The sequence below is a fragment of the Gymnoscopelus microlampas genome (genome assembly GCF_963454915.1).
Source record: "Gymnoscopelus microlampas genome assembly, chromosome: 13".
Lineage (NCBI taxonomy): Eukaryota > Metazoa > Chordata > Actinopteri > Myctophiformes > Myctophidae > Gymnoscopelus > Gymnoscopelus microlampas.
The window spans coordinates 19,493,709-19,505,061 of record NC_139950.1 but is presented as its reverse complement, the minus strand read 5'-3'; the positions used below and the strand labels follow the sequence as shown (position 1 = coordinate 19,505,061).

Here is an 11,353-nt window from a genome sequence, read left to right as displayed (position 1 = left end):
TGGTAGTAATACTTTTACTTAAGTAAAAAATGTGAACTACTTTTTCCACCACTGCATAAAACATATAATTCAGACTGTATAAAGCCTGGTTTATGTGTTGTCGGTACGACGGCGTCGCGCGCCGAAAAACAGCCGATCTACAAGCTCGCAACGCGTCCCGCCCGCAAAGCGCTATGAGCTTGTAGATCTACTATTTCCGAGTGCCCCGTTTGTCTCCACTTCCACCAGCGCTCCTCCTGTGGCAGCAGAGCACAGGGCAGGAATTCAGCTCTTTGGGAGCGGCACACATTCCACACTCCACATCCAGGGTTGCCAGATCTGATTATTATAATTTCCCCGCAAGATTGTATTTGAAAATAGCCGATCTACAAGTTCACACTACAAGTGAACTTGTAGATCTACTATTTTCAAATAGCTGATGTATATGTTAAAGTGCTCATGTGACCCATAGTTGCTTCTTTTGGGCTGGTTTTCCTAGGCCTGGTTGCTTGTTTCTCTCACAGAATCTGGCAACACTGTCCACATCCTGGGAGGATTTGGCTCTACCATAAATGGTAAGCTTGCATATAATACGATGACGTAATGGCAAGGGCCCGAATCCCTAAAACAAACATTAGGCGGCCGCTCTTATCAGCGAAACCTTCTGAAGCTATTCGTCCAACTTTTTACCGCTAGGCACCGCCCCACCTCCCTCCCAGGGTTGCCATGTCCGCTTAATATAAGCCAGGGGTTCTCAAACTTTTTCATGTCAAGGACCCCCAAATTGACACTTATTAGCCTGTGGACCCCCATTTCAAAAGATATGCCAGGGACCCCCATAAGAGAAGATTTTTTACAGCTCTAGCAGTGATTCTAAACCCCCAGTTTGACATGCATTAGGGCTACAGACCCCCATTTAATGGCATTTCTATCACTTGGACCGCAATTTATATTGTAAAATCTATGTCAATTTAACTCTGAGAGTGTGGTTCCATTTGTACACTCTCAGAGTTACAGACCCATAAGGGTCCATTTGGTACCTAATCTATCATTTAGCTGGGGACCCCCTGGAACTCCCTCAAGGACCCCTGGCCCTGGGGGTCCACTTTGAGAACCAATGCTTTACTGTACACATTTTTCTTTTTGATTACTACTCGTTTATTATATATATATATATATATATATATATATATATATATATATATATATATATATTTTGCATAGTATTGTATATGTGTCTGCCATTTAATGTTTTGATGAATTGAATACCCAGGACCCCAATGAAACCAGCCATAGTGCTTTCTTGGGTTTCAATCCTTTTAGCATCCCTTTTATATAGAATACTTTCTGTGCTTTTTTTGCAAACTGTTAATAAAGTATTCAATCAATCAATCAATCAAACGCTGTGCTTGTTCTTCTGTGAAGTTGCTTGTACATATTGGTAGTTGTGTTGTTTAAACCAGTGTTTCCCAAACATTTCATGTCAAGGACCCCCAAATTAATATTCATCGTCTGCGGACCGGCGGACCCCCATCTGAAATTATTTTATTCCAGGGAGTGGAATATAGATTTGTGTTGTTAAAATGTTTCCAAAAATATTCCACATTTTCTAAAATTTCTTCCAGGTTTTTTTTTTTCTTTCTTTTTAATCGCGATGCGATGCGTTGTGATCTTGTAGATTGGCTATTTTCAAATATCCACTTGAAAGGGCGAAGGGCTCGCTTCTTTTGGGCTTGTTTTCATTTACCTAGTTGGCTGCGTGTTTCTCTCGCAAAACCTGGCAACACCGCCTCCCTCCCCTTGAGTTGCAATGCACAGTGTGTTGCGACCATCTAACAAGCGCTCATGTCACATCTCTGTCTGCCGTTGGAAGTCACAGGAACTGATCTTCATCTGATCTCCACAACACGAATAACTGAGAAGGTCTAGATTGTTTAGTAGCCTAGCATGCCTGTCCGTGTAGTAATGCAGGGTCCTGGACCCTGGGGGTTCCGTCTGGTCGGTGGAAAGGACTTCGAGCAACCACTAACTATCTCGCGGGTAAGTGTTGAATGTTAAGTAGTTTCTCTTTGTAAATCTGTTGTTTAGCGCGCTGTGCGTTACATCTGCAGTTTCCCTTCTCACTTCATAAACTTTCACTACTGCACTTCACAAACTTCCACTTCACAAACTTTCACTCCATTGTGGGAAAATGTGCTGCTGACATGAGGATCTTTTTCATCTACATTGGCCAAACCCAGAGGGATTACTGTAGTTTTGGTTTTGATTGAATTGAAATTGAATGCTTTTATTAACAGTTTGGCAAAAAAAGGCGCGGTGTCACAGATTTATAGAAAATAATGTAAAAAGGATGACCCGTGTGTGTGTGTGTGTGTGTGTGTGTGTGTGTGTGTGTGTGTGTGTGTGTGTGTGTGTGTGTGTGTGTGTGTGCTATGTTACAAATAAATAAAACTTGGCTGATTTGGACGACATTATTCTTCATAGACGTTCATGTGTCCTATTCAAAGGTACCCCCCCACCCCCCATATTTATGTTCTGTTTGACCAAAACACAAAGGTGAACTGAGTCACTGTCCCAGTCCTCTGAGTGCTACAGCTTTGGATGTTGTGTTTTTTGAAGTATCTGTTTTGGGGGTTTAGCACCACAGAAGACTTTTATTCTGAGAAAGTGGGTCCAGCTCCTCCATTGCAACATAGTACAGCTTTACAGTTTTTATACAGTTCTGCATGGTAAGCAGTAGATAATGGTTGAAGATACACAGTACTAAAACACTTTGTACTTTGTCATTCCTCCCTGTCTGCTTCCTATAGTCCCGGTTGTAAATGTTGTTTCAGTGGTCACTCAGTCTGCTCCACCCATGGAAAAGTGATTAGGGATTCCAGCACCATTCCGGAGCCTCATAGCTCCAAGCTTTTTATCACAGATTGTGTCTCTTGAGACAGGTCTGAGCCCATGCCACTGACTCAAATACACCTCTCTACATAACAATTGTTGCCAGGTCTGCATGCCCCCGGGGAGCCTGGTGTCTCAGCCACAGACCATTTACTCCCACGTGGGCGTGAGGACCCGGGTCGCGGGTTCAATTCCAACCCCTGTCATGTCTTGCCTTTCTCTCTGCCCTTGAATTCCTGTCCCCGTCTCAGTCTACACTGTCCGATCTCAAATAAAGCAAAAGATTACCAAAAGAATGTTTGGCATGCCCATGTTCTCCATAAATAATCCAGTACAAATAAACTCAACCATCTAGCTCTATGACCTTAAAGGTCATAACCTAAAGGAGTAGTTCACCCAAAAAAAAAACTTATTTTCTATCAATTACACACCCCATGAAGCCTTGAATTCATGGAATTGTTTTTGTTTTTGTCACATTCCTAAGACTCTTGAGTCTCCTACTAACCGGTCATCAAATTATTGGTTTAGGAATGCGACAAATAATCTCCATGAATTCAAGGCTTCATGGGGTGTGTAATTGATAGAAAATAAGTTATGTTTTGGGTGAACTACACCTTTAAGAAAGATAAAACATATACTGATGACTAATCGGTCGTATGGAGACAGTTTTTCTTTCCAGATTGAATTTCCGTTGGCATACATTTCACTGATGCTGATGACTATTATTACATGCTATATTATTGCATCCTCTAGGTCTCCCCAGGCAGCAAAGCTGCACAGGCCGACCTGAGTATTGGAGACACCATCTTGGCTATTGATGGAGAGTCTACCGGCTTCATGACACACCTACAAGCACAGAACAAGATTAAGGGGTGCTTAGAGGAAATGGTCCTCTCTATAGACAGGTAGGATGTTGCTCCTGTCTGATGATCTGTATGCCCTCAGGCTTGAAGAGGAGTGAGTCATGTGAGACAGCATCGCTACGGTACAGCTGTTGAGCGAGTGATGTGGTTTTGTTCGTTCATGTTTTGGGAAGGCGAGACTGTCCTTGGTTTTACTTTACTTTCCAATTACCGATGTGTATGGCACACTGCAATGCTATTGCATATCGTGATCTCAAGCAATTTGAATAAATATAAGTGAAGTATGTAAGTAAGCAGAATGTTTTTGTTTGTTTGGCTTTGGACTTTTTTGTTCATGAAATTAGGAGAAAAAGTACAGTCTACTGAGGGGTGAAATTAGTGAGAAGCCCTTCGCTAAAATAGACACTTTCAAAGAACTATGTTGCATTCAAAACTAGGGCCTCATCCCTTCGCCAAAATAGACACTTACAAAGAACTATGTTGCCTTCATAAGGGTATCAAAATGATACCCTTATGAGGCCCTGGTCATCAAATTCAACATAGTTGCATTTGATGATACCATCATTTGAGAGCACAGTTGCTCCAAAATAGTTGCACTGTGACCGAATAATTTCAACCACATTGAATTTAAATCTTTCCAAAACGGTAAATCAGGACTAATTTATGACTCCCCATTAACTATCGAAGTATCGAACGTGATTTATAGCACAGTCAAAGGCTTTTCTAAGATGATAGCATATCCATTACACATCTTGAAGCATTCTGTGTGCTCTCTTCTTTCTTTCAGATCGGAGACTAAAATGTGGTCGCCACTTTCATCCGAGGAAGGGAAGACAAATCCGTACAAGATGAATCTTGCAACAGAGCCACAGGTGTGTCTTCTGACTCAACATGAAAGATGTTGTAAGGCATTAGTCTTAAAAAATGACTTGAGCTCTGTCATTTAGAGAGTCAACATGGAAGTCATGTGCCCAGGTAGCCATGCAGTTTCTGGAGGCCTGCACGTTCCCACAAAGCCAACAAAGGCTTGGGGTTTTTTACTACTACTGTACCGACGATGAAGTCATTGTTTACTTCCCAACAGGCGAGTTCCTAGGAGACGGTACTTTATCAGCCAAGCTCTGACGCAAGACTCAGTTCCTGCCCGCTGAGTGGAAAATAGAGGCCAAAGTGTGAATACATGTAGGAAATGTGTGGTGTGTCCAATTCTGTGTGGCTTTCACAGCTCACCATTGTAATGCGTTTTGCTCACACATAATGTATGACTGTTTCAAGCACTTGTCTGTTTCCACCTGGATGTCCTTTCACTGTTCGTGTTGTACTGTACCTTACCTACTTTGGTAAACAAAATATGTCTATCTACAGTAGCTCCAGTCCCTTGCTACTAGTGAGGAGACTGGGTTATTCTAAAATCTAAATGTTGGATGCTTGAAGCATGAGCTATATTTGGAGGCATTTCCGTGTTCCCACTGTGAAGCATGAGCTAGGTTTGGAGGTATTTATGTGTTCACTTTGATGAAATGCCAGGCGCATGACTCTTGTGTCTTTGAGGTCCATATTACGTAGTTGGTTAGCTTTAAGTTCAAGGCTGAATCCATAGTCATACATTGTGTCATCCACAAGTTTGGTTGCATGTATTTAAATTGAGGCTAGAGTTTATGTTTTCAGACGAAGAACCATATGAATACAGTTTTGAGGTGTTCCAGATTTCCTTTTCTAAAGACCACAAGCTGCAGTGCTTGTGCAGCCATAACACAGCAGAAGTTGTGTACTTTCAGTTGACATGCTCCATTTATCCTCCAGACATTGTCAAGTCCCAAGTCCCAAGTTCATTGGCTGTGAAAAAAAAGTCTTTGTCTGAAAGCTTCTGTCTGTACTGTTGCATAACTTGCATTAACTTCCTTTGACATGAGTGTGTGCATGTTGTGCAAGTCTCTTGTCTTTCTTTACATGCAAAAAGCTCTATTAACACAATTTAATGTGCAATTGACAGGAGATGAAACATATAGGTTCCGCTCACAACCGGAGTGCTCTGCCATTCGCTGCCTTTGGGTCCACGGTGGTGACCAATCAGTACAACAATCCTGCTGGTCTCTACTCCTCAGAAAACATTAAAAACTTCAACTCAGCTGTGGATGATGTTAAAACCATTACTGCTGCTGCTGCTGCTGCTACTGAACCCAGCAATGTGTAAGTTGGGCCCACACCTTTTTCTCAACCAGGAAATACATGGAGCTTTCTCTTAGACTAACTAGATTTTCAGTAAATACGACAACTCCATTTATCTAGTATGTTCATTTGAATTAATAGATTAGGCTGGTGCGCTACTGTTTGAGCTAAGGGTGGTCTGATATAGTTATGTACTATGAGCTCCATAGTCAAACTAAAACACACAGCAATATATTGCGTTAAATTAACTCTGAAATTATTTGAGAGTTAAATCAACACACTGAATTTTACTGCGTATCCCCTTTTGTTCTGTAGACCAGATCCATCAAAGCCAGGTAAACGGCCGCCAGTCACAGAAGATTCTGAGGTCTACAAAATGCTGCAGGAGAACCAGGAGTCTGACGAGCCTCCTCGACAGTCGGCCTCCTTCAAAGTACTTCAGGAGATTCTTGAGACAGGTAGGAATCCCAGATTATCATCACATACAGATTCCCTGATAATGAGTTCAGGGACCTGTGGATACATAGCTAGCAGTCATTTTAACCGCTTAAACCCTACATACTTTGTTGACCGGGGTCCCCCGGGGGTCTATCATTGGCCCATTACTTCTTTCCCTCTACACCAAATCTCTGCTGAAAATAGCCGATCTTGGGCGACCTGATAGCCGAATGGTTAGGGCGCATACCTCATGGGTGCAAATGCTTTGACCCCGGTTCGGTTCCTGGCTGACCGGACCATTTGCTGAATGTCATCCCCTACTCTCTCCACGTGTCCTGTCTCTCTCCACTGTCATTGTCAATGTCAATAAAGGCTTATTTTTAAAAGGCATATTTTTGCCTAATGTTCACCTGTTATGACATGCCCAGAAAATATAGTCCCTAGGGTTCAAGTGGTTAAGAAATAACATTATACTTCCCGCCCTCTGTTTGATGTCTCTCTTTGCGTACTGTTGGGAACAGAACAGGATTTTTAAAATGAGAAAGTGTGGGGGTATATTGCACTCATGTCTATGTAATGCATAGAACATCAACGGTTGTAGGCAAGAAAATATTGAACTCAAAATGTGAGTGTCTGTGCTCGTCTGTCTCCACTCTCATTTTTGTAGGTGACCCTGAGAAACCATCAGGGTTCAGGAGCGTCAGGGCACCCACATCAAAAGTAGGAGCATCAGTTGGAAATGCAGATAAATTACCCATATGTGACAAATGTGGATCAGGGATTGTGTAAGTATTTCTCTCAGTATTTGTATATAATGTATTTGCTAGAGTGTGTGTGGAAGAGTCATTGGTCATTTCCTAAAAGCCCGCCTGTAACTGAGACAGCATACTGTAGATCAGTGTTATTCAAAATGGGTTTCGGGGACCCCCATGGTTCCTTGAGGGGGCTCCAGGCGGTCCCCAGCCAAATTAACCTCTGTCACCATAATTCACAATTTATAAGTCACTTGAAAATATGCAATATAATATACAAAAGAAATTGTGACTATTATGCCAATATGTTTCAATATCTATCCGGGGGAAAAACATATTTTCAGATATCTATAGGACAGTAATTTGAAATTTGGGTCCATGGCCTAATGAAAGTAAATTTGGGGGTCTGTGATTAAAGTTTGAAAACCCCTGCTGTAGATCAGCATCAGCATTTCACTCTTCCTTCAAAAGGTTCAGAAGTGATGCCTGACTGGTGTCAATGTTGCACAGTCTCTCTACACCATTAAGGTTGCCAAATGGTGACAAAACATTGTGATGTAACACAGAACACAAGATCCTAGAAGGATTGTGGTTTCCAAAAAAAAAGGATTGTGGTTTCCTTTGTTCTTTGTCTCCACCTTGTGGTTGATTTTATTCTTTCAAGGAACAGCACAGGATAAAGTTTCTGACAGTGTAATTGGCTGATGTTGGCAGGCTGACTGCATGCTTGCCATAAGTATGTAATTGAGGGGTTGTTAACTCTTTGTTTAGGAGGTGTTAAGACTTAAGGGATGTCTTTAGGGTGTTTTGACTAGCCTAATGCGTGACTTTGAAAGAACGTTGTCTCACAAAGGCTTGTCTATTATGCTTACACAAGGCATAACAGTATTAGCCTCTCTGCAGGAAGAAGCAGAGAAACAACAGCCTCTTTATCCTCTATATAGAACTTGGAACTTATTATTATTATTATTAATAATAATAATAACAGAATGTTGTAATAATGTCTGTAATATTTTGTCCTTACTTTAGATGGATTAATTCCTCTGTCAACATTTTAATGACATTATTTATCTTATTTTATATTTTATTATGTGTCAGTCGTATTTTAATTCCTATAAAGGCCTACTGACTAAGAGTCAGTAGGGTATAAAGACAATTTGGAAAGTAAGCTTTTGTATCACATTGTCACAGTGACTCTTTGGACTTTGAAGCATAAATTTAATGCAATCGTGTTTTACGTCCTCTGCTGAGAGGTAATTGTTACATTAAGAAGAATAAAGTCCGCAGACTGGGTCATGCTCCAAAGCTCCCAAAAAAATGTTGGGGTCTTTTTACACCATTGTCCAATGGTGTAAAAAGGAAATGTGAAAGAAGGAAATGTTTTAAGCTTTGGAGCATGACCTAGTGTGCAGACTGTATTCTTCTTTGTGGATTCTGACCTCAGCCCAGCACAGTTTTTAGTGAGTGGATGTTTGTTTCTGTAATTGTTACATCAACACTGAGATTCCAACACGGGTCTCCCGTGTGGTAGACCAAACATCTACCACTCATCCAATAGGCAATCCCTGCTTGTGCAGGGGTATTAATCTTATGAGCTTCAAGCATGGCTACTTGTCAACCAGTAGGTGTCCTATCTGACACCAGTGTCTAGATTTATCAATAGATAAGTAGAGAGACCACCTCCAACCACTGTAGATGTGCTAGTTATATTGTATTTGCGTACTCTATCACATTATAGTGCTTAAAATAGGTTTTATTTCCGGATTGCATGCATCTTTAATTAACATGCTTTCTATTGACCGCTGTTATTATGAAAAATATTCCTCTTTTGCCCTTGGTGGAGCAAACAAAGTTATAGTGTTGTTGGGATATGGCATATACAGTATGTGAGGTATTCTCTTTTTCTCCGTATAGATGATTTAACTAATACAATGACTTCAATTACATAAATGGTGTCATTTCTTCCGACAGAAAATTGGAATGTTAATTATCTGACAGGGTTTGTTTGTAAATACAGGAAAGACTGGAACAAGTGTTAAAAAAAAGAACATTACAGTTTGGGAATCAAATTAAAAGGCTGCAATATGAAGAATCGTCTTGGCACAAAGATGCATGATGACACTGTGTAGACTACAGAGTGATTGACAGAACAGTGACATGATTGACAGAAGTTATATGGCCTATCCTATAGCCTCTATTAAAGGGAAACGTTGTTGATTATTAACCTGAATCCCATTGTTCTGAAGTAAGTTCAACATATTGTAGCAAAATAATACCCTATGTCTTATGTGTATTCCTCCATGAAATCTTGATATCAAATGCATCGTTTCACGTCATCGAGCACACAGACTATGTTCAATTTGTCAACATTTCACAGAGGGATACACAGAAGACAGTGTATTTTTTGTCACACTATTGATACTTCACTTCAAAACAACAGGATTTAGGTTGAAAATAGGCAAACTTCCTAAACATATCAGCACCAAACACAGCATTCAAACACAGTTAATAAGTTAGGGTCTGCAAAAACTACATAGCAAAATCCTCAGTTTAATTCTGATCGCATTAAAAAATATATATACTTTTTAAGGGACTAGTTTTACACTCTCAGAGTAATGATTTGGTGAAGTTTGAAATGTAAAACTGTGAATGGACAGTGATGTGATATATTTGTCAAACAGGGGGATGATCGTCAAGTTGCGAGACAAGTTCCGTCACCCTGAATGCTACACCTGCACAGACTGCGAGATCAACCTAAAACAAAAGGGACATTTCTTTGTGGAGGACCAGATATATTGTGAGAAGCACGCACGCGAGCGAATGACTCCACCTGAGGGCTACGATGTGGTCACTGTCTTCCCCAAGTAGAGCTCTTTGCTCTGTAGGGCTTTTGGACTGCACATCGCTATTAGGATACACCTCATAATCTCAAGACTTTCATTACATTTGCTCATCCTATGCTGTCAAATCCTCAGTGTTCATTTAACTCTGATAGTGTACAAAATGTAACCACATGGACACGCTCAGAGTTACAAATGGATAAATGAACAGAGGAATTTACTTGTACTTCAGCGGAACTATGAACTTGTATTATGCTTCGATGCAGCCACTTTTACACATGAGTAAATTAGTAAATGTTTGACTATTTGCACATTAGTACAAAAGGAGACCCATGAATACTATGATGTCGTAATACATGCACTCATTTGTACTCCAAAAATCCTTTGTTTCCCCAACAAATCTCTTGTTTCCCCAACAAATCTCAAATCATTGCTGTCAGGCAGAAACCTTGTATCTCCATATTTCTTTTTTATGTTTTTTTTTATTCATAAATGAATGCCCTACTACATCCTACAAGAGTGTCACACAAAAGTAGTGAAAATAGCAGATCTCTTAGCTCAAGCATGGAAAAAATATAAATAAAAGAACAGTTTTGCACATACAAGGGTTCCAACCGACAGTGACGGATTGTTCTATCTGAAGCTTGATGTAATTTGTACAGGGATGCAGCCACTGTACTCAAGTAATGTATGTTGCTTTATGTTGCTTTATGTTATGATTATTATGTTTTTTTGACATGCAAGAAAAGGGTAAAGCTGCATGATATTCAATCCATAAATGACAGTCAATTATTTTTTTCATATGCTAAACAAATAAGGCGAATACTATATTCCTCCAAACCGCTCAGAAACCAAACTTTTGTTGAATAAATATTTTTTATCTTAAACCTCGTCTTCACAAATTATTGGTTGTACTTCACGGCCTTATTGTCAACTCTGGCCATTGTGAGATTGTCCTGCAAATACAGTACATGCGATATTGTGAAAGATGCATCAAAAATAAGCATTGTGGCGTAATCGAGGAAAGATCACGATCAAGTTAAAGTTAGGATATGGGATTTTTTTGGGTTAAAACAAAAAGTTTTTTTATTAAAAGTTTGAAGCTCTATATTCTGATAGTAATCACTGCTATAGAGTGATTATTCAGTAACGGGTCTCCCCGTCTCTGTAGCTCTTAAATGAACAGAAAACACATTTTCAGGTAGGTTGCCAATCAGGAGAGAGTACCAATTTATCAGCTTAAATGTTATAGTGTTCCAATTTGGTCTTCTCATTTCTTTGTGCCATTACTTTACTCCCTCCTGTTTGTATGCAATTGGTATCCCAACCTTTTTTCTGTTTACCAAAGAGCTGGAGAGACGGAACAAACACTAATGAATACTATCAGAATATAAAGCGATTCAACACTTAATTTAACACA

At 40.1% G+C, this 11,353-nt stretch overlaps 1 protein-coding gene across 1 annotated transcript; it reads left to right on the top strand.

Annotated features, from left to right (window-relative positions):
• Positions 1 to 1,791: 1,791 nt before the first annotated feature.
• Positions 1,792 to 10,820, top strand: pdlim1 (PDZ and LIM domain 1 (elfin)). Its single transcript, XM_084076709.1, has 7 exons — positions 1,792 to 2,019; positions 3,625 to 3,776; positions 4,522 to 4,606; positions 5,728 to 5,924; positions 6,219 to 6,361; positions 7,009 to 7,126; positions 9,775 to 10,820. Exons 1-7 carry the CDS (start codon positions 1,927 to 1,929, stop codon positions 9,959 to 9,961), a joined length of 975 nt encoding a protein of 324 aa, XP_083932835.1. The 5' UTR covers positions 1,792 to 1,926; the 3' UTR covers positions 9,962 to 10,820.
• The last annotated feature ends 533 nt before the right edge of the window (positions 10,821 to 11,353 follow it).

Excerpts from the sequence above, each read along its gene's own strand:
- pdlim1 (XM_084076709.1), top strand. The coding sequence starts at position 1,927 with ATGCCTGTCCGTGTAGTAATGCAGGGTCCTGGACCCTGGGGGTTCCGT. Across the intron at positions 2,020-3,624 it reads AACCACTAACTATCTCGCGG|GTCTCCCCAGGCAGCAAAGC; the intron begins GTAAGTGTTGAA and ends TGCATCCTCTAG. Across the intron at positions 3,777-4,521 it reads ATGGTCCTCTCTATAGACAG|ATCGGAGACTAAAATGTGGT; the intron begins GTAGGATGTTGC and ends TCTTTCTTTCAG.